Source organism: Phalacrocorax carbo, chromosome 3, assembly GCF_963921805.1.
Source record: "Phalacrocorax carbo chromosome 3, bPhaCar2.1, whole genome shotgun sequence".
In the NCBI taxonomy this organism is placed as follows: Eukaryota; Metazoa; Chordata; class Aves; order Suliformes; family Phalacrocoracidae; genus Phalacrocorax; species Phalacrocorax carbo.
The window spans coordinates 59,109,308-59,132,696 of record NC_087515.1 but is presented as its reverse complement, the minus strand read 5'-3'; the positions used below and the strand labels follow the sequence as shown (position 1 = coordinate 59,132,696).

Below are 23,389 nucleotides of genomic sequence, written 5' to 3'. Positions count from 1 at the left end.
AAACGTTTTCATCACTCCAATTTTTGTTACTTTAAATTGAGCAAATGAACATTATGAATATTTAGCCAAAAAGTTCTGTATATGAAGACCATATGCATCTTTGCGTCTGGTTAATTTTTTTCACTTTTTTTTTTTAAAGGTTACTTATCCTAACAAAGTTCAAACTACACTGAAGAAAAATTCGAATTAAGTACTATAACATCAGCCTGAGAGTATCCTTCAAGTATTTCCAAAGCCACTTTTGCACTCAAATTTTCATAAGACAGGAACTGAGAGTGGACGACCATTACAAAACCACTTTTCAAGAGAAGACTTCAAAATTGTATCTGACTTCTGTGAACCATTCATTGGCTTAAGCTAAAATAAAGTCTATCAAGGCTAGATAGAAATAGCAATGACAGCAATAATAGCATCTGATCTGTGCAAGCTGGTTTTCTTTTGACATGCAGTTGCCAAAATTTAAAAAAAAAATTGCAGATCAGAAGGCTACATATTTATGAGAACTAGTCTCCATAAATCTCAGATTTTATCGTGTTTGAAGCTTCCTTCTAAACGAGAACAGTAAACTTGTAAGTGAAACTTGTAAATCAGTTTTATCACTATGTGTGCATATGTATGATATATAAATATACTTGAAATTCCAAATTGAACTTGTAAGTAGGTCTGATAAGTTTTTCTACTTCAAATTTCATCCCTTTCTAGGAGGTGGGAGGGGAGTCATGGGAGCGTTATGGCTGGTATCATGCATGAATATGCATTTCATATGTTGTACACGGAGTACCACACACTTTCCTTACTGAAATGGAGCTATTGGTCCTTACAACAGTAAATAATTCTTTAGAAAATTATCCATTTTGTTAAATCTACGATTGTAATAAAATACAACCAGATTCTGATTCACAGCAACAGTGAATCAGCTGCAAATTCCCAGTTCCATACTAAGCTACAGTGATACAAAGCTAAAGAAACAGGGACTGGAGGCATATTTACTTGTCTTTCTAATATAACATAGTATATCTCAGTTAAAAAATAATATCTTCTTCTGTTACTATAGCAGAGACAGCACGTACTGGGACCTCTACTGTTCCAGGTACCTGCAGCACTGATTCAAACCAGTAATAGTTTGCCGAGATAATAAAATGATTTATTGTCTGCGTATTCTGTAAATCGCGTTCATTCTGAAAAAATAGTAAAGTGTCTTCAGATCTATTTTATATATAAGGAATAGTTTAATCATCAAAGCTACAGGCAATTAAATGTAGAATAACCAGTGACTATAGGCATCAAACGAATCAAGGGATAATATTCTCTGCATGATTTGTCAGCTCCAGAGCATCCAAAACACAACTGAAGATAAAAGATACATTTCTGGTCTTAATACACCTTGTATATTGTGAAATATTAAACATGTGAGCAGGAAGGAAAGATGCTGCTGGAGGCCAAATAATTTTTAATGCTTTTTCATTTTCCCTAGGTGCTTGGTAAGATGGTAGAAAAGCATTCCCTTCCGCTTGGCAGTAACCTTCAGAGATCTTAGTAATGCAGTTTTACACACTTTGCACATGCTTTTCCTCATGTTTTTACACCTGTTTATTGAAGTTATTTGGAAATATATCCCTATTATCATACAGGCTTATCTGAAGTTGTACCACACTTAAAATAAGCCAATTAATTAGTAATGATGGTCTCTTTTCAGCTGCATACTCGTTTTCAAATGAATTTATTGAAGTAAAGGATTTACAGCATATGGACTCACAGACTTTTCATGAGTTAAACTGGCATCCATATGTACAGCTTTCAGTAGAGAACTCTAGAGTAGTATTTACAATGTAAATATCAACTTTTATTACATAAGAAACAAATATATCACAACTTTCACTTCACAACATATTTGTTCTGGTTTGATGACTGAAGTCATCTCTTTGAAATACTATGTGGAACTCAAAAATAGCTTGTTCTTGTCATAGACTTTAACCAGGTGTCCTTCAGAGGTCCTGAAAAGCAAAGGAGAAATAAGTTTTAAAAGTCATTTTCATAAGCAGTTACTTCATGAAGTGTATAAAAGCAGCCAGAGGACAACGGGTAACATTTGATATAGAACAAATCCTGCACTTAAGACTGACAAGCATGAGATGGAGCTATTCATAGGAGTTTGGTGGGCATTACGGCCAGCAGAAAGGCCGTAGGGTGAGGAAGAAAGGTTGAAGGATTAGGCAAAAATGTTACTGCACATTGGCCGGCAGCACAGAACAGCTCACTTGGAAAACAGCTATGTCCTTGAAAACAATACATGTATTCAGGTTCCTTGACACACACTACATCAGCAACTCGGCACTGCGATAAAAAGACCAGTAACAGTCAACACCAAGTAAGCGATTCACCTATAGGGAGATCTGGTTCATTGGTACAGTCCATAAAAAAGGTAAGGACTGAAAATATTTCCACGAAGACACCCGCGACCCGGTGCACCGCTGCTCTCTCGCACTTGGTCAGTGCCAGAAGTTTTAGAAGGTGCAAAACTCAGGAGCAGATATTTTTGCAATAATCTTGTCTAGAAAGAACATTTCTTTCCTGAATTCCATCACTTCCAGATTGTTTTGTTCCTTGAGGCATAAGCAGTGTACGTCCTTTCTAATCTTTGAGGACTTTAGATACACTGCCATATTTGTGGAAAGGAAAGGAACATTTTCTTTCAGTCTCTGAAGGAAACAACAGTTCAGAGAAATGTCTTTTAACCCTGCCTCTCCGCCCCCCCCCCCCCAAAAATTATCCTCAAGAGTAGCCTGTTTTCTTAATTATAGCTGAGACAAAGCTGAATGCCAAAAACCGTCCTGTCATCAATTTCATAATATACTTTCAAGAATACCAAACCCAATTCACTCCTACGTTACCATTTCAATTTTATGTCCCTGCAAGTGCTGTGATATAGAAGGGTTTACGTTTTAGGAAACCAAAGAAACATATTTGTGAATGATTTTAGAAAAATAGTAGTAGCTAAATGGAAAGCAGTAACTGTAATATTTGCATGTCAGATGATCCCTCTGCAGAACACCTTGCATAGGAGTCAAGTGCTTTCTTAATGCTTAGGTTTCATGCTGCTGATCCTTAGTTTTAGGGGCAGCTACCTTCTAAGGAAATAGATGTAAAAGAAAATGGGCAGCTTTTTTAAAAAAAATTAAAAGAAATATCCTTGAGTTTGTTCTCTGAAGAAATAATAAACTTTGTGATTAAAAAATGAGTCAATTCAGGTTTTATGCTGCAGTGCACACAAGTTGAAACACCCAAGTGAGTTAGGTGCATTATTAACGGTGCCATTTAATGAGGAATTTTCAATAACAGCAACCATGGGATAACTTAATTATTGTTATTAAGATGATGATTATGTTCAGACACAATCCCTATAGGAACAGGCAGCATTTCATAGAACGTGGCTCTTTCCTAGATGATTCTGCTTTTCTGATAGGCCACACTTCATGTATGATTACTCTTATTTTATGGGTCAAGTCAAGTAACAGCAAGAGGAAACAAAATCTGGACATACCAGTGGGAGGTGGCTCAGCAGCTCATCTACAGAATCATAGTTTTCTGAAAAGGAAGGTTCAAGAACATCTGCTTCATCTCGAAGTTTAGCGGGGTTTAGCTCTTCCTGGCTGTTGTGGAACAGAAACAAGCTTTATTGCTCTCAGAAGATAAAGCAAACAAGCAAGCAAAGCCTTCTTCTAATGCCAGTTATAAATCGCATGAAATACGTGTTTAATGGGGGAAGAGACATAATATTTAAAAGCAGTTGTGTAAATGAGTGAATATACAAGCGGAATACAGGCTCTACAAAAACATATGGTGGCACTTCTCACCTATACTGATTAGGGCATATGTCTTTCTGGGACTTGTAAATTTTCATTTTATGTGTTTACTTAAATGTAAATTTTCAACAAATACTACATTTTCTTTATGAAATTGGTGTACATGCTCCATAGCTTGTTGGATTTTTCCTTAGGAGGCTTTCCTATAAATAAAGCCATTTTAAGAATCTGTCAGAAGCTTTTTAAAATTCCCAGACACTGTCTCCTCTTTATTCTTTTATTCTAATTTGATTGTAGTGTCTGTTCCAGTCTGGAAGAAAATGCTGTCTGTATTTGAAAACCATGTTATAAACTACTTTATAAAGTCATTACTGTTTATTGCCTTTTGTTTGTCCTCTCTGTATACACACATGGGTATAATCGTGTTCTCTCTTAATACTATACAAGTATGGAAACAATACATATGTGCTTTCTTGTAGTACCTTCTCTTCCCAGTTAAAACTGAGTTTAAGTATTTCTTCACAGCCATTTGCTTCCGAAAGCGGCTGTAATTGTCAGTGAAGACAGCGTCAGAGTGGCGTTTGACAGGACTGTCCTGGGAGCTGGCAATACAACAATTACAGAGAAAAAATTAATAGACAATAACAGCTTAAAAGAAGCTGCCATTAAATGAGTGAAGCAAACTTTACAATGTTGATTAGCTAAATAAAATCAAATTTTCCTTTCAGTTTTCATTTCCAACTATGACTTTGGATTTTTCTTCTGTTGAAAAGAAGCCACTGCTTCTATTGCTTACTAGGTATTTTAGTAAAAAGGATCAAATGCTAAAGATCAGTATTCGGCCTTTTTGGGCACACCTTCCACTGATTTCTTTCTTCTGCTCAACTTTGCCATGGCCCATGCAATTAGGATCCATACTCAGTGATTTCTAGAGTCCCTGTCCCAGGAGCTCTGCAGGATCAAATGGCTGAGTGTGGATTTCACGACTCCCTCCATTCTTACAGCCCAGGTTACTCCTTTTAATAAACTGACTTTATTCTGATTTCTATCATATGCATAGATATATTTTAGTACAATGCCAAGGTGCAGACTGGTTTAAGTCACAGTAAGCTCTTAAAGGACCCGATCACTGCTCATACTGAGCTCAGTGAGGATGGAGACTGCCTCTGAGGAAAGTAAGAGTGTACCATCATACTACAGCTACAAACAGCTACAAATGCTTGCTTTAAGGAGGTATTAGAGGACAAAATGCACCTTGTGAAATCCAGACTTGGAGGCCTATTTTTCATGCATGACCTTGGGAAGCCTCAGTGAGTTTAAAGAAGGTCTATGTTAGTTTATAGTGTATGAGAAACTGGCACTATATGTTCTGGAACAAAGGCAGCATTGACATAAATGCAGGATCTAATGTTCGCTCAGCTTTTGAAGATATGAAGCAAGGACTCAAAGGAACTGTCATATTGGTTCAGACCAAAGATTTCTGCTATTCCGTTCCCAAGAGTGGCCAGTAGCTGCTGCTTAGGGATATGAAAACAAGGGAAGTATACAGTGATCCTTCCCAGCATCCTGTGACCATTAGTTTATGAATGTCCTGGTCTGGAAGTTGCATCCACATTCCTTGTCTATGGGTTTTTGCCTCATTATTTTTCTGTAATACAGACCTCCCAAACATCTAGCAATATGCTCTACAATAGGGAAAAAAAAAAATCATTCCTTTTGATTTTCACTGCAAATCAATCATTTCTTAATTTCACTGAGCATTACCCTGTTGTTATTTAAGTCCTAGTAATCAATCATTTTGTATTTACTTTTGCCATTCATCAGCCAAGCTAACAAAAACACTACCAGAGAAAAAAAAATTAGCAAATTGGTGTGATGATCATTATAATATCGCCAGTATTTATTGTCAGTGCTATGTGCAGTGTCTGTTGTACCCCTCACACCTGTATCAGGAATAAATAGTAACGTTTTCACTTAGTAACAAATACCGCTAAGTTGTTATATAGGATATTCAGCTCCCCCATCATTATAGCAGTATCTCTTCCATTATCTCTAAATCGGAAAAATGAGAACTTGGGTACAGAAGGGTAAAAAATTGCCAATGAAGCCAGCTAGGAAAAAATGCTACCTAATGTAAGTGTCACCTCACCTAACTCGTTTTCTAATAAGCGAATGCAGATATCTCTTCACAGCAAGTTTAGCCAAAAGATGGCTGTAGACACTGGTGAAAATTCCATCAGCGTGCCTTGCATTTCTGAAATGGACAATAAATAAACTCTACAATACAACCTGGGTTCATACCATTTTGATAACGTTCATTTTGCAAACATACTGCTTTCCTTAAGTTATCTCTTGTACATGTTAAATTAAGCTAATTTCATAAAACAACTTCCAGATTTTCACAACATACATTTTAGCCCTTCCTGGGAAGTGAGTGAATTCATCATGCCAGAGTGGCAATGCAATCAGCATTTCTGCAGACATTCCTACTGCTACCAGTATTCAACCAGAAGCCATGTGAGGTTTTTTTCTGTAATTGATCCTTCCTTTCCTATTTCGTACTTTGAAAACATGATTGATCTTTTGGCATAATTCAAGTAGTGCATCATCATTTCTGTTTATGATAATGAAGGAACTCACCTGTCAATAATTCTGGACAGATCAAAATAGAATTTCTCATTTTCAGGTAGTGTGTTCTGCAAAATGTCTGACTCAGACTTTAATGATCCGTGGGCATGGTCAGGTTCACTGGCTCCATCAAATGGCATTCTGTTTCCCAATCTGTTGGAGAAGGAAACCATGTGAAGTACAGTTAGCTGAGGACACGCAACACTTCACCGCATCGTATATTCTGGTTTATGTCAAAATGCACACCTACCTACTTCAATCTGTAAGGCATTTTAAAGTAGTCTGGATAAAACAAAAACTACTTTCAGGTATAGTCCATGCTCCATGATAGAGTAATCGAATAACAGATCCTTCTCTCTAATGCATATTTTCTAGATACATGTTGCCATTGCACACAGTTTATTCCAGGGAACAGCGCATAATGTATGGCAATTACAGCTCAAGTGACAACCATGAAGCTTTTCATAACAACTATATTTTAGATAAATGATGGATGGAATTACAGGCTTCCACCCATGCAAAGTGAAACAGTTCCTGTGAAGTGCTTACCTTCCAATTAAGACTTAAAATGTGCACTGAAATGCAGTATGAAACAGTTCTTAGGCCTTCTCTAAAGGAAGTAAATACACTCTCAAGAACCTCAAACTAAATATGAAGTGCAGTCAGGTATCTCTGTGTTCTATTATCTCATGTTTAAATTAATTGTCTAGTTGCAAGTTAAAAAAGGTTCAGATTTAATCTTTTAAAATGTATCATGGCACTTGCCCTGTATAAACTGATTTACGGTTACTTCACATTTTCGTAAACTGCTCTTTCCTGTGATGTGTCACATTTTCTCAAGGGCATCTGACTGCATAGCAGTAGTTTGGCATCAGTCATCTCTTCTAGCTGCTCTTATGTTCTGTGGCAGACAACAGGCTCCCATCGCTATTGTAAACTCCTGCATGTGATGATGTGCAAAAATCACATACTAAAACTAGGATAGGCTATTGTCCTTGTAATTTTACAGTCATTATTAGTGCTACTTATATATCTGAGGCATGGAAGGCTTCTGTCTGGCTAAACAAGTAAAGCTGTTGTGTAAGATAAACCAACTCAAGTCACACCCCTTGAAAATCAGTCACTATGCTTTTTTGCTATACTGTTTTTCATCAGTCCTTTTACGCTTTATGTTCCTCTTACCTAAATGTAAAATGTACCTTTCTGCCATCCGATTTAATTTATCTAACGAATTAATAACGATTAATAAAAACAACTAATAACAACTTCAACAGTTCAGAGCATGCAGCAGTACAAAAACTACACATCAGTCCGTACGGACCACTTCCCCTCATTGACAATTTAGGAATTTTTAATATGTTCGATTTTGCATTGATTAGTATGTCTCTGCTTTCTAAAAGATGCATCCAGCTGGCTGAAATTTGGAGATAAAGGAGCTTTCCCACAAGAAAAGCCCAGGCTGTTTTGACGGACAGGCATCATGCCCCAGAGCACATTTTAACACACATCCTCCTCTACGCCATCTACAGATACGGCGGTGACGGCTACCGGCTCGTGCTGCAGGTGCCTCGGAAGGGGCACCCCTGTCTCGGGGGGCGGGGGGGCAGGTTCGGCGGGCACCGGCTGGGCTTGGCCGGGCACTCTTGCCCGACGCCGGTTCCGGCAGGGACCGAGCGCCGCACCGCCTGCTCGTCGGAGGAGCACGGTGCATCGATGCTCCCGGCAGTCCGCCCCCCAACCCCCCGACCTCCCCGCGGAGGGCAAGCCCGGGCGGGCCGGGACCAGAGCGGGGCGCGGAGCGGCGCGGAGCGGAGCGCGGCCCTTACCGCGGGACGGGGGGGAAGGCGGCCCCCCGGGGGGGCAGCGCCCGCCCCCGCCAGCAAAGGGCGCTGAGAAGGGCGAGGGCGAGGAGGAGCGGGGAGGCGCCGCGGTGCTCCATGGCCGCCACCTGCGGAGGGAAGAGCGCAGCCGTCACCCACCGAAACCCCCCGCACCCACCGGGGCTTCGCCTCGGCCCGCGGAGAGACCGACCCGGACCCGGACGCGGCCCCCAGAGGCGCCGCCGTGGAGGGGGGGCTGCCGGCGGGCAGGGGGAGCTGGCACCCCCGAAGGCGACCCCCGGCCCAGGGCGGGGGACAGCGGCGCCCGGAGCTTAGCGACAGCTTAAGCGGCAAAAAGGAAAGGGTCCCTCCCCGGCTCCCCTGGGCGGTCAGACCCCCTCTCCGCCACCCGACGGCCGGGGCGCCTTCCCTGCCGGACCGGCAGGGGAGAAGGGGAGGGGCGGGGGGGACGGGGACACCCTTCTCATCCGCTGGGAAGTTGCCGCTGCGGCGGAGGGAAAGTTACTCACGGAGCCGCGAGTCCGTCGGTGGGGCTGGCTGGGCGGGCGCGGAGCGGAGCGGAGCTGCGGAGCTGCGCCCTGCCCCGCTGCGCGGCTGCCGGGGCGGTGGCGGTGGCGGCAGAGGAGGAGGAGGAGGAGGAGGAAGAAGAAGAGAAGAGCTCCGTCTCGCCGCACGCTCTGAGCTGCCCGCCGCGCCGCCGCGTTTTATAGCGTTTACACGTTTCTGCTTCCGAAGAAGCAATCACGTTACTGGGGAGACGTCACCCTTCCCAAGGGGCCGGTCGCTTTGTTCAGGACAGTCAGAGACTTATATTTAACTCATGAGCAGCCGCGCATCCTACCTCCCCCCACATCCCCCCCCCCCCCCCCCCCGCGCCATTATTTGATTTATATTAATGAGTTAGTTTTGCAGGGAGCAGGACCCGGTCGGCAGCGTGATTCCGCCTCGCAAAGCAGGAGAGCAGGAGGCTGGCGGGGGCTGGTGGGGGCTCCCGCACCGCCCACCCCTGCCCGCACCCGCGGCAGCCGGGAGGGGAGGTGGCTGCACCCCTCGGGGCCCTTCGCTCCCGCCCCGAGTGCTTCCCGCGGAGCCCCCTCCTCGGCCCCGGGGTCGCTCCTTTCCTTAGCTCTTCGCTGGTGTGTTCAGGCCGAGCCGGTCCCTCTCTGTCCCCGGCAGAGGCCGCTCCCCGCCGGGGGCTCCCGCCCGGGGCGCCCCCTCCACCCCGGGGCCGCCGCTCGCACAAGCCGCAGCGCCTGAGAGCCCAGGGGCTGCGCTGCGGGGAGCTGGTCTTACAACCAAAACCTTTCTACGGGTTTCAGCTTGTTTTTAGCAGTCGGCGGGGTGTTTACCAGTCATTGCTTTTTCGTTTACACTGTGTGCATTCGTGGGAAACGGATCGGCCCCACCTGCAGGCTCCGCTCGGTGCAGCCAAGCACCGTCGGTTCCGCTGATCCCCGCGCCGGCACCCGCGGCGCTGGAGCGCGGGGAGCGCGGCTGGAGGGCGCGGTGAACCCCCGTGAGCGGGAAGGGGGGCAGCTCTTCCTCCTAACGTGACTCAAGCCCAAACCTCGGGGCTGGAGACGCTGCCACAGCAGGGGAGAATCAGATCGTTTCAAGCCTTCGATTTTCTCCTTCGAATTTTCCCTGCTCAGAGAGATCTGTGGGCAGCAGGGAAAGAAACACGGGGAAAGTGGGCGTGGGGACCGCGGGCAGGGCAGGGCTGGTTCTGCAAAGCACCTCTTCCCTGTCGAACGGTCTCTTTTCAGTGCCTGCCCTGAAATACCTGCCAAGGAATCGCGACAAGAATTTCAGCTGAAAAAGTTATTATCCGCTTTTTTTCTTTTTTTTTTCTATCTTTTTTTTTTTCCTTGAGCTTTTGTGCCTCTAATCCTCCTACTCAGTAAGTAACGATTATACCAAATCCATACAGACGGTTCCACCATTTCTTCTTCTAATAAGTTTCTCTGTTTCGTGTTTCACTAAAGGTTAGGCAGGCTCAGTGCCGAAGATTCTGCGTTGCTTAATCACATTTTCTAATTCAGTTACATAAAAATTAAGTGAATTAGATTAAAAATGCCTGGAAATCTGTTTCTCGGATGACAGCCGTGACTTAAACCAGAGTTCCTGCAGTAGTCTAATTTCAGGAAATTTTCCCCTCGTTACTACATAACTAGAAGAAGCAATTCTGCTCTGGAATGGCGAAATGAGCATCAATAGCACCGTATTCCCCTCACCCCGCAGAAGCAGTCCGGCTAGGGCGTATAGTCACGACCGGGAAAATTCAGTGGACTTCAACCAAGTGCTTAAAAGAAGAGAGAGGAGGAGAAACCCCCCTCCCGGGCGGCGTACGGGCGCGCCGCGGGGCGCGGATGCCCAGCCCCCGGGCCCGGAGCGGCGAGCGGCGGGGGAAAGGCGGCTTTCGGGGCCGGAGGGTGCGGGGACCCCGCGGCCAGCGCTGCTCCGGGCTCGGGGGGGTCGGGCCGCCGCTGATGCCCGCGCCCCCGCTCCGCCGCCCCGCTCCCCTGCCCCGCTCCCGCCTCAGCGCCTCAGCGGGAAAAGCCCAAACGCAGCCGGCAGCAAGAATCGGAGAAGAAAGGAAAAGTTTCCTTTCAGCATGCCTGGGCTGGCGCAGCCTGCGGGGGGGGGACGGGGACTCGCAGGAGTCCTGCGGGCTGCGGTCCCGGGGAGGGAGGAGGGGAGCCGCCGGCTAAATCTAAGGGATACGTGAAAAACAAGTCTGATGCCAGTTGCTGCGTATGTGCTATATGGGCGGCTGCAGGCTGTGAGGAAATGTATACCGACTGCACTGCCAAAAAAAAATTTGAGAGTCACTGGTAAATTAGTACATTTTTACCATGCCACACCACACCCACCTATTTACCAATCATGATAAATCTGGTTTGTTTTAACTGTGTTGCCTTTTCCACAGGTAGTACGCTAGATTGAATAAGGGAGTAACATACTGTAGGGCGGGCTAAAATGGCCTCAGAACCTCTCTAGGGGCGGCTATATTATGGAAGAAACCCATGTAATAGCCCCTTTAATGATCTGAGCAATCTTTAGTGCATCTAGTCTTATAATACCATCTATTTTCCCTTTTCTATAGACAAGAAACTGGATCATAGGGAGATCAAGTGGATTCCACTTGTTTACCCAGGAACTCTGCAGTGGAGATTTGAATTGACCCCAGATGTCCCAAACACTTTTCAGTTGCACTAACAATTGTCTGCATTTCTCTCCAACACCCTGCTGCACCCACCATCTCCTCCTCTTGAATCAAGACAAACTGAAGAAGAGACGCTACCTCTCCCTTTCTCCTTAGTCCTTCTTCTCGTTTCTCAAGAGGATTTTCATTGAGGGAGGTTGTTTTGGCACAACTGAGAAGGGTTTGGGGTGGCAAATTCTAGTCTTCTCCAACCTTTTTTTTCTTTTCATGAATCTTACACACAGTGTTATTTCCACAACATTTCCAGATGTTTTGATAAAAGCAAGTCATTACAATGAAAATAAATTTTTATAAACAGATGGAGAAAAACCCCTTTTCTGTGGGAGTCCTGAGTGAGTCCTAGAAGATCTAGGCAGATGGACCCTTTTTAGGTGGTAACTCTTACTGCCTTCTAGTGACAGAAACTCTGCTCTTTCAGGAAAGCGTCACCTGGAAAAAAATAGTGCTTGGGAGTTTCTCCAGGATAATAATTAGACACAGGGAACTAATCAAAGTCAAAGTCGTGTTTTGCAGTGGCTGTTGCAGGAATCCTGATGCATAGCAGATCCACATTTGCTGAGCTTTCTATCTTTAGTCTGTATGTCATCAGATATCTTTTTTACTTGATCTTGGTTACTCTTCACTCTTGCTTTATTTTCTTTAATGTTCCACTTTAGAAAAAAATGGTTATAGTCATAAAATGGCAATATCTGGGAATGATGGAAAACCAGCTAGACAAGATTGAGCGAAGAGCAGAAGCTTGTCTGAAAGTTTATCTCACCATTTGTATACAAACTTGTGTGATGTATATATAAATTAAGTATTACCTAAAATAGCTACATCATCTGGGGGAAAGAAATCTGGGAGTTTTTATGTCTGCTAGTTAGATTTGATTACTATTTTTTGCATGTAAATCTGTGCTGAAATTGATGGGCTAAGAAATCTCTGAAAGACAAATCCTCAGATGAGAGAAATCTGCTTAGTTCCATGGAGGACCTGCTTATCATTAAAACCGATACGTAACTGTATTTTAAAGAGATAAATTACATTAGCAATAAAAATCTAGTTTTACTTTGAAAAAAACCTAGAAAAATAAGAGTTGTTTTAGGGCTTGCGTACTACATTGGAAAAGGAAACTTCTACTGACTCATGAGTTCTGCCTCACGAATCATTGGGTCTGCAGAATGTCCCTTGTGCATTACAGCTCATGTTCCTGTAGATGAGTTCAGAAACTCTGCCTTTGATCCCATAGCTGTAACACATTGATCCACGAGTTTTTAGAGCTTATAGAGCAGATTGATGGAGCACTACCATTCAGTAGCTAGCAGAACAGCTTTTCTGACTTCCACAAAAGAGATAACAGAAGAAATGTCAAGAAACTCTATATGAAGAGTAAAAATTACAAATAATGAGTGATAAAATAACCCTCCCTTCTCTAATCCTTTAATGGCATGATTAACATAACCTCTAATTTATGTTCTCAGCGCCTTGTTGCCTTGCTTGGTTCAACTCTCCCATAAACATTCATATTCCTCAGTATCACCTGGTTGGAGAAAATGGATGGCGTCACTTGCTGAAGCTTGTCCCAGCTTCACTCTCTTTGCAGCTACCTCTGAATGCTTCTCAGGAGGAATAAGGAGAAAACCATCTGTTCATTCTTTTAGGTAAATTTCATTTCAAAAGCGCAGTCCCCATTCCATCATACCTTTAGCTTGAGTCAGTTCTGCAGACTCAGAAATGTGATGGTAAACAGAACAAAACACAGACAAATATTCTGCAATTGAAAACTCATTACTTCCCTCCTGCAGCAGAAATATTCAGCAGAAGAGTGCTTGTCTCCTAGGCTATGAGGGGGTCACGCAGGTGGAACAGGGGAGCCTTCATTTCCTCTCTCACCCTTCTTGAGCCCTGCTTTCAGGCCACAACTGTGGATCCTCAGAGCAGAGTCATAGACTAGAGTAAACTCCTGCAATGAGTAAACTATATTAACAAATAAGCCTACTATGTACAACTCTGTTCCAGGTGCTGCCTTTGCATTGTGACTCTGTGTGGGTTAAAAATTTTCAGAATCAGTTTTCAAAATCACTGGAACGTTTGGATTATGACCATGACTCCCAACCACTCTTCCATCTCTTGCATCAGTATGCCCTGACATGTCATGTCACAGACATGCTTGACTAAAACTTCCCCGTGGATATGATGACGAGCAAAAGGCATGCAGGAAAGCTGCTGACTCCAGTGGTACTCCCAACGGTCTTTTCCCCTTGTCTATCATGCTATCTAGGAAAACTCTTATTGCTTGTAATTTAGTTCTATGTTTTCATACCCCCTGCTCCCTCACCCCAAAGTGCAATCTCAGCTTCTCTCAAAGACTCCAAAACAATCTGGGATAGACATTTTTTTCTCCTGGTGTTTATGCTATTTGGTATGTGCCTGAACTACTGCTTCATTTGGTTCATGGTATGCACCTGTCCTAGAAGTGTTAGTCCAAATTCCTTCTTATTCTTTTGTGTGGACGCGATGTTTTTGCCATTCCCTTCTCAATATCAGACACATGTATTCTGCACTCATCCCCAAGAAGATCCGTGACTATGCAAGCTTCAACAGCAGCTTTAATATTTCTGATTTTCTTTCAAAGCAGTCTCCTTTTAATGCTTCACCTAACTTGTTTAAATTATTTCATTCACCTTAAAACCCAGAAAATTACACGGTAATACAAAGCTTATCAGGAGGCAGAGTAGTTTCCAGTTTGGGTATTCTTTGTTTTTAACAAGCTGTCTGAAATATGTCCCGTTCCGACCAGCACTGTTATAATCGTCAACCTTCAGCAAAGGATCAGATGATACTTTCATCACCAGAAATGTGTTCCTCCTCCTGCAGCTGCCCCAGCTCATTCCTCTTCTCTGCAAATCTAAAATAACCTCTGTATATGTGAAGAATGTATGTCTTTAAGATGCCACAGCACTCAGCTTCCCACCCATTTTCAGCTGACACTTTGTTCCACAGAGTTTCAAGGTTTTCTACATAAATAGACTTGTCTATACAAACTGGATTTTCTATGCTGAACCTTGGAAAAAACACTTTCTTTTTCATTATATTCTGACATATGTAAGTTTCTCTAAGTTAGTATCTAATTATCTAAACAGATACTAAGAAGTACCTTTCAAACCTGTGTCCCTACATTTTTGCCATGCTTTCGACCCTGTCACCTGTACTACATGATACCTTATGAATGTCCTTTTGCCTCTAGGTGTACAAAAGGAATGCAAAATGGAAATAACCTCCAGAATCCCTTCAGACTCCCTGTTAAAAGTAAAACCCATACACCACCACAGTGGAGCTCAAGTTAGAAGGAGAGCCTGAAAGCAAGCACGTCTGGGGCACCTATCTTATTCACTGTTGGCACTCACCTCACGGAGTTTGGCTGCAAGTTCATCAGCAGCTTGGGGAATCCAAGAAACTAATGATGCTAATGGCTAGGAGCACATCTCCACATGCAGCTGAGCTGTTAAAAGACCCTTTGCCTTCCTATCTACTTCCTATATTGACTGCAAAAATCCGGTGAAGTATCAGGGAACTTAGCCCATTTATACACTTGTAACTGTACGATTGGAATCTTTCATGGGGTGTATACCATAACATCTGTGCTGAAAGGACTGGGATACTTATCCAATTTTGCATAGATCCTTTTCCCTGTATATAGTACAAGATCCTGGTTTTAGACTGTGTGGCCAAATTCTTCTTGTGTTCCCCAGTGAACAGTGCTACTGTTGCACTGTCTGGAAGCTTGTGAGAGCAGACATATCATCTCAGGATATAGAAGAACCCACGTCAGTCAGGCTGGAAGGCTCATCTTAAGATGCTAATTATGCCAGGATAACTTTATCCCTAGAACTGACCTAATCATCACAAGTTCTTTATTTACCAAGCTGAAAAAAGCAACCATCTAAAAGCTAAGGCAGAAACAAGCTAAAAATGCTTCAGTCTCAAGCAATTACCACTATTGTCTTCATGGAAAAAGAGCTGAGAAAGGTTTTCTAAAACTGTCCATGTGTATAAAGGGCATAGTGTAACGTGCTGTCTCTTAGCACTACTTTAAGACTAATGCACGTTATTATGGCTGTGAAAATCTATATTCACATCCAGCTTCCATGAAGAAGCCATATAGAAGAAAGTATCAACCTCTTAGTTTACCATCCCTAATAAATTATATAATTTGGATCTAACTGTTTTCGATATTAGTTATAGAAGAATTTTTGCAGTGTTCATGGACAAGGGAGATGCAGTTCCAACCTAGTTTATCATTTAGTTCAACTCCACAGGTCACCAGAACAAACAATAAACTCCTACGTCTTGTTTAATTGGCTTCTTGGCCAATACATCAATGGCTCATTATCCTTTTTGTCCTACATGAACATTAAGAACGTTCCAGTGAACGTAGCACTGAAGTCGATATATTCCACTTTATTAAGTACACATAAATAGATCTGATACTAGTAGGATTCTGAGGGATTTGAGGAGGCAAAGTTTGTCACAAAGATAAAGGGATTAATAGGCGCAGCAACAGCTTTGATAGCCATTATATGTGTTGTCATCATGTATGTGTGTAACTATATTCTGCAATTTATTTGGGCTTTTGAATTTGACAGATGTGTGAAGGGGCCTTCTGCAGAAACAAAAGTAATATTTAGCACTGGTGCTTTAACAACTAATGCAGTTTTGTCATTTCTATTGAATGTTAATATTAAAATGTTGCTAACTCTTGAACCTAAGCAATAAACCTTAGCACTTGGAAATTTGCTGAACTCTGTGTCCAAATTGTAACGAAGCTTGAATTTATAAATTATTGATTTATATTTGAATCTTGTTCGTGGTGACTCTGTGTCAGTCATGCAGTTATGGTGATAGCTGCACAGTAAAAATAACTTTATAACTCATTTCCAGCATGCAGCTAGAGGAATTTTTATTATTATTTCATAGTAGTAGACAATTATTTTGTACAAGCTTTAAGTACAATTCCATCTCTCCAAGTCGCAGATAATATTTTGTCTTACCAGACACATTTTCTGGTTTAATAGAAAAAAATTCCATAGATGTAGAATCACACAATGTCACAATAGAAGATTATGTCACACAACACCAGGTGTGGAAAAGGCAGCAAAGTTCATCTGTCACAGGTATTCTTCCTTGCTCTTGTTTCAAGACATGGTCTCTGATTTCTTCTAGCAGCATCAGCTCAGGTGGGAGAATTTCCATATGGACTTTTCCAGAATGATTAGAAGTTCATATCCAAAGAGTACTTGTCTACTCATATTACTCAATGAGTGTTGCCATTTTGAACACTGGGTTCAAAGGCCTTTGGAGTGAAGGGTAAGAGAACAGTTAGCTCAAGGAGGTTTACCTGTCTCTCAGATCTTGGAGCAAATATGTTGAATAGTATAGCTATGCTTTTTGAGCGAGTGAGTAGCATAAACTGAAGCTGAATCCATAGCCCTGTCTTGTCCTCTGTTCCCTTATGCACAATGCTCCACCCAGAGTTTAATGGCTCAGAAAGCTCATCCTCAGCACAACTTGTGGCCCAGGTGCCTGTGATTGAGCAAGGTCAAGGGTCAGCCTCTCCCACGAAGCAACAAGGGCTGCACCTCCCAACTCGACCGACAACTAGGAAAAACTTACTGATTGCCAGCTTGGAAGCTGAAGAGCTTATTAATGTCCAGTGTAGTCATGTTTTGCTCTTAGCTACCTACCATGTACACTATGCAGTAAATAACTGCGCGTACTCATAAGGATGCGTACAACTTTGCTGTCAGAGTTAGTGCAAACAGTAAAAGCTACCCAAATAAAAGTGTCCTAATAGTGAAAAAGTTACAAGGTCACTCAGCAGTGCATGTCATGTACGAACTCAAAAATGCAAAAATAAGCCATAAGCAGGAGTCACTATAACAGTTTCAGACTCCTTTCTGCCTTGTCCTGCAGACAGTTCCAGGCGAAGCTGAACCCAAAACAAAATCTCTCAAGATCTGTCAGAACATAACACATTTTGTCAGTTCCTCCTGCTGTCTAAAGGCAGCAGAGGTTAGAGAAAATCTTTTTATAAGTTTGTAAGAGATTGTCCTGCTGGGGACAGTTTGTCTTCACACAGTCTTGATTACAACCAGGATCATGTTGGCCTCAAGAGCCAAGGGAGAGACTGGCTATCTAGTGCTAGAACTGTCTTTGCTCAGCTTTGCTTTCCAAACCCACCTCTAAAATGTCCCCCCAAAAGGTGCCCAGAAATCATCTTTAGCAGAGTAAGACTCTAGAAAAACTTCTCTTTAGTCTTTCTTGCTATTTCATAGACACATCATCCAGAGAGATGAGATGATGCAAAAAACACCTCTGTCAAACAACAGAAATGCTGAGATTCAAAGAAAGCTGTGATTCAGGGGTTCTTAACCCTGCTCGCAGATCAAATAGTAGAAAGGAAGAGCCAAGCACTGATTCACCATGGCTTCCATTGTCAGCCTCTCATGTGTCTGCATAAGCATGTAAGGATCACCCTTACATCCTCACTAAACATTTACATGCTTAAGCTGTGACTGGGCAGGTGAAATGAGCAGAGTAATAATCTGTTTTCACAGAGGGGAAACTTTCAATGAACAGAAAATGCTTGGCAGATACAAATTTTGTTCTTAAATTAGGCACTAGAATGATGTGGTTTATGGAATTATATTCTGATTCAGCAGATTAATCTCACTGCTGTCAATAATGGACCAATATAGAGTAAATCATTAGTGGTCAGCCAGAACATTTGAAGGATTAAGGGTTAAGTGTGAACAATCTGTTTTGCTGGATTGGTCTCGTGTAGCAAGGCCCTTAGTTGTGTGTCTAGCGCACCCCATTTGCAAATCTACCCCTAAAGAGCAGCAATATGTAATACAGGATATTTCTTACTTTCTTTTGATTCACTCCTCTGTTGTACAGATAAATGAACAGTTAGCCTTGAAAGTTTTTGATCGCTAGTGACTCAGACTTTGAGTACAACGTCAAGCTCAACAAGATTGCCTGAAACATGCTTGGACTGTTTTTAAATCTTTGTTATGACCAACACTGGAAGCAGCTTTTAAATCACCTAGCCATTCAGTGTCTTACAGGTGCCTTGAAAGAAGCAGGAACACCTATTTATACCTCTGTGAAGCGAGTAAATGCATTTAAATGTACAGGAGGATATCTAGCCTTCACTACCCATAAAATGTCGGTGAGAAGGCGTACAGATACATGTGCTTTGTTGTGGGCTAGGGGTGACAGAATCAGGACAGACCCTTTCAGGCATCTTTCAGGAACACTATCAGGGCATTAAACAGTCGCAATTTCACTTTGCAAAGTCATGGTAAATCTGCCATGCCCTAACTTATTTGGATTAGCTGAAGCCTGTCTTAACCTACACTGAGCTTTCTCAGTCCCTGTTTCTCTCCTCGATATTTTTGGTTTTACTGGGGATATGTCTGGCCTAAAGCACGTTCCCTGGGTTGGTGGAAGAGATGGAAATCTGCAAATGCTTAGCTTCGATGTCTTAGAGAAAGTTTAAATTTTTTTTAAAGCTAACAGATTTCAAACATGTTTAAATGATATGGAAACATATTTAATATTCAATTTCCTTTTCAGAAGTGATGCAATGCCTAGAAGCATTTAGAAGCTTTGAAAGATTTAATTTTTTTGTATATACAAGCACCCAAAAATATGTTTTTTGAGCATGCAGGAATTTTTACAGGAATAAGTTTTATGTTACACAAAATGTCCAGAAATATCTGCATCATGAATTAGTGCATTGTAGAGTTATAAAAATTTTGCAAGGCAATTCAAAGTTTTACTAAATGATGTCTGTCATTTAGTACTCACAAAAATATGTCTGTATCTTTCCATGACATCTGCCCAAGGGATATTAGAGAAAAAAAAAAAAAAGAAAAAAAATCAGTGCTTTGATGCTGAAAAACTAGTGCTGGAGAGCTTATCACACGCAACCCAATCAATTCCTCAAAGTGATTCTCTGGATAACAAAGTCATCTTCTCTGTTACTTGGCAGAACAACAAAGAATGGGATAGAGTGAAGATCTGTGTACTTTTATCATCATACTTATCCACGGAGAGAGATGGAACTTACTGTGGAACTAACCAGAAAAGCACTAAATGAAAAAAAGAAATCTACAGTCCTTCTAGAAAAGGTTTAAAGGGAATTCTTCCCTCCTACAAAAATAACTTTAAAAGATCACCAGGTTATACATCACAGGAACAGAGCATAGGTCTCCTCCTTGCCTCTCCAGTGTGCTTCAACTCAAGGCCTAGACTGGTCAGTCTAGAGGCTGAAGGCTCATCCTGCACAGCCAATCAGGAACTTCTCCATATGTGTCCAAAGAAATCTAAATTACTGCCAGATGTGATTTGTGCTCTTGTCAAGTCGGAACAAGAGAGCGGCATCACCTTTCCTGTGTAGTCATCAATGTGCTGCCATAAAATAAAATGGATTGATATTGATGTGGATCTGCCCTGAAGTAGATATGAATAATTTTGCATTCCAGTGCCTTTCCAGACTGTCCCTTGGCATAGGCATACCAGACAGTTATGTCCTAAATCAGCAAATCCAATTTCCTGCTATCTCAGTCCCATCACTGCGTAATCCCTTTCATGATTAAGCTACTCTTGTTTAAAAGGACTCCTTGCTCTAAAATAGTACAACTGCTCTTTCACAGCCCTCGCCACACAATCACTTGATTCTGCAGCTAAATAGATGAAAACATGTCTCTGATGCAGAATGTCACCAGGAACGCAGACAGGAAACATGTTTACAGAAATAGCTCTGCGATCCAGTCCACGCCCATCAGACCCTGCCACCCTCATGCAGTAACATCATCAGAAACCTGATGGGAGCCAAAAGCTTCAATAGAAGTTGAAAGGAGAAACAGGACAAGCAAACCAGGCTTCTCTCTCAAGTTGCTTCCTCAGGATGCAAATTGTTTGGGGGCAAACGCATGGGCTAACGCACAGTCCCCATGTAGCACAGCAAGGCCAGAGATCCTCAGTGGAGTCACTGGTGCTGGTGCTATAGTGGGAGGCAGAAAATCAAGCTGGAAGATTGTCTCCTTTCTTCCCCTGTGTGCTTCGTGAAGAGCTGCCTGCAGCAGCAGCTCACCTGTTGACTGCTGTAGAATTTTTCTCAAAACTCTCTAGCCCAGCTGGATGAAAAATACTGAGTCAATTATATCACTATTTATATTCCACTTAAAAAGAGATTAGGATCACGTCATCCTTTTCAACATTCAAAAAGGTAAATAAATAATTCCTCACAAAGTCATACAGAAACTCCAAACACTCAACCCCTTTGAAAACTCACTTTTATTAAGACACCCAAATGAAGATATAGTTATTTTACCTGAGCTTTAAGATACTTTGTAAGGCTGATCTCTAGAATTCTGTTCTCTGCTTTGTGAAGTTATACCAATGCTGTTTTCCTTAATCTGCTCTGGACTTTGCGTAGGTAAATTTCCAATTAGTGTTTTCTTTCTTTTTTTTTTTTTTCCAGAAGCTGTACTGCATCATAGACATCACCTAATTTTATCAAGTGCCTATAGGTCAGGGATCTGGCATGTGTCATTTCACCTCTGAGAGGATATTTCCAGTAAATGTAGTTTTCAGTTTATACTTAGAAATGGATGTTGAGATGACTCAAAAACTTCATGGTAAATTGCAAGTGAACTTTAAAAATTTGATTTGGCAAAGATAGTGCATGTTCAGTGTGTTACAGTATGATAATCAGTAGCTGTCTGAAGAGGTGATCAGCAGGTCTTCAGCAGCAAAAATTCAAGGAATATAGCACAAGCGACTTTTGTAAATAGTCTGGAACATAACTATTCTCAGAGAGCTGTCAAGCTTTGTCTTATATGTGAGACGAGAACTGGGGCAATTGTTTTTGAGCACACGGGCAATAATAGAATAGTGTTTCTTTATGAAGAGAAGTAGCTCTGCTCACTTCAGGACAAGGTGTCAGGTTATCTGGAGGCTGATCAGAGCTCTGCCTATCACTCCCTATGTGATTCTGAGAGCACCCTTTTAATCACTGCCTCTCGCTGTGCAGATGTATTACAGGCAAAATTATTGTGAAGCTTAATTCATTACTTGTGAATTCTTTGAAATCTTGAAATCTGTAGTAATATATTTTTTAAAATTCAGCTCTTCTTTCCAGTATTTTAAATTGAAACAAAGGGCTAGAAAAGACCATTATAGTGAGCAAGTATAATCTTTTGCATATCAAGCACTCGATGATTCCTGAATCCTGCAGATCGATCTGGGGGTTGATCCTGTGAAATGCGCTTTGGTCCTAATGCAAAAAAATGTGCATGAGTTCATTTAAGCACGAACCTTATAGTGAATGACCATCTGCTTAAAGCAAGCATTTGCGCAAACACTTTGTGGATTGAAGTCTAAGTACCTGGAAACCAGTGGATTTAAAATCTGTATGACCATTATTTCTGAGAGACATTCTCGCTTTTAATCCTTGGAAGGTCTTCTGATACCGCAAATTCTAACTCTGACCTCATATAACATCTTCAGCTTTGGGGTGTCTCCGCACAGAAGCAGAGGAAGGACGTAGTCCTCATTCACACTTCCAACTGTATTAGGTTGCATAATTAAATATGATACCCTTCCCTTCAGAAGATCTTTTATGCAAGCCACCACACTTATCTTTAAGGAAAAACATGAGCTTGAGATTATAACATCTAACTTTATTTCACATTCTGAAGCTTCCAGAGTGCTTGCAAAACAATAATTTCAGACATTGTTTTAAGTAGTGGTTAAGTGTCTGCCAGCCATACTGGTTATGCACCAAACAATCTGTTTTTTCATGTTTTGAATCTCCCTAATCCAGGGGACATAAAAAATGTTTTGTTATCCAGTACAGATTTCAGAAGGAAAAAAATACAGTACATTTAAGCTTCTCTTTCTACATGTTTTACTAAATATAGTGTAATACAAGTAACAAGATGCTGTGGAAAGTTCTACTGTAATGTAATGTGCATTTACAATCCAGGAGTAAAAATTTACTCATCTAAAATGATTTCACTCTCAAGGAACAAGCAGTTTTGGCCAGCTGGGTACATAGTGTAGGCCAAGTTGTCTCTTCAAACATCTGCCAAACTCAATAAGAAAAGCTAGCAGGCTTGAATTCCGCTTTTTGTAGGCACGTTAGAATAGGTGGCATCACCTTTTCTAGAGCTAAGACACTGTGAATGCACTTTTGCATGCAATGAAGTTCACCAGACTCAGTAAGACTCTAAATGAAAAAAAATATTATTAATGAATGAAATAACACAACTTTCTCCAGAAGACTATTGTTTTAAGTCCGTAGCCTGCAACCAGCCAAATGCTGTTTTGCAGTCTCATCAGCAAGTCCTCAGTGTACTAGAACCCATAGTGTCTGCAATGAAATGCTCTGTAAACTCTGTAAATATTTGTTCTTCTAGCAATGAGATATATCTCTCCAGAAGGGAAAATGTTGTACACTAAAATTAAAACAATGAAAGCCAGTCAGTAACTACATGAAAAATAATTTGCCTTTACAATAAGGAATACTTATGGTTTAAAGTAAGTAATGCTTGTAAGCTCAATATTTGTAGTAATATTTGCAAATGGGATGATATTGGGCTGGAAGACTGCAGTTCAGAGGTCAATACCAGTGTTCCGTGAGGGATGCTGCGCTTGGCAAAGGGATGCATGCTACCAGTCTCCAAAAGCCTGAGAAGTAAGATGTTAAACATTTTGCCCATTCTCAAAAGCTGCTGAATCTTTGTTCCTTCCAGAAGACAATGAGGAGTACTTGTCTCTACAGAAGCACAGGACCAGTCCCCTCAGGGTCAGGAATCCTGTGGCTAGTAGTTGCC

At 41.9% G+C, this 23,389-nt stretch overlaps 1 protein-coding gene across 3 annotated transcripts in view; it reads right to left on the bottom strand.

The window, feature by feature from the left end:
* Positions 1 to 1,299: 1,299 nt before the first annotated feature.
* VIP (vasoactive intestinal peptide) overlaps positions 1,300 to 23,389 on the bottom strand; it is a 43,790-nt gene continuing 21,700 nt past the window's right edge. The window contains exons 1-7 of one of the 3 annotated variants that reach the window (XM_064447057.1): positions 8,782 to 9,022; positions 8,258 to 8,379; positions 6,444 to 6,584; positions 5,953 to 6,057; positions 4,286 to 4,405; positions 3,542 to 3,650; positions 1,300 to 1,994 (exon numbers count right to left, since the gene is read on the bottom strand). In XM_064447057.1, the coding sequence (XP_064303127.1) occupies positions 1,986 to 1,994; positions 3,542 to 3,650; positions 4,286 to 4,405; positions 5,953 to 6,057; positions 6,444 to 6,584; positions 8,258 to 8,370 (597 nt within the window). In that variant the 5' untranslated portion in view covers positions 8,371 to 8,379; positions 8,782 to 9,022 and the 3' untranslated portion in view covers positions 1,300 to 1,985. Of the gene's footprint in view, positions 1,995 to 3,541; positions 3,651 to 4,285; positions 4,406 to 5,952; positions 6,058 to 6,443; positions 6,585 to 8,257; positions 8,380 to 8,781; positions 9,023 to 23,389 lie in introns of those variants that run through there. The other 2 variants (XM_064447060.1, XM_064447058.1) reach the window with 2 other exon arrangements.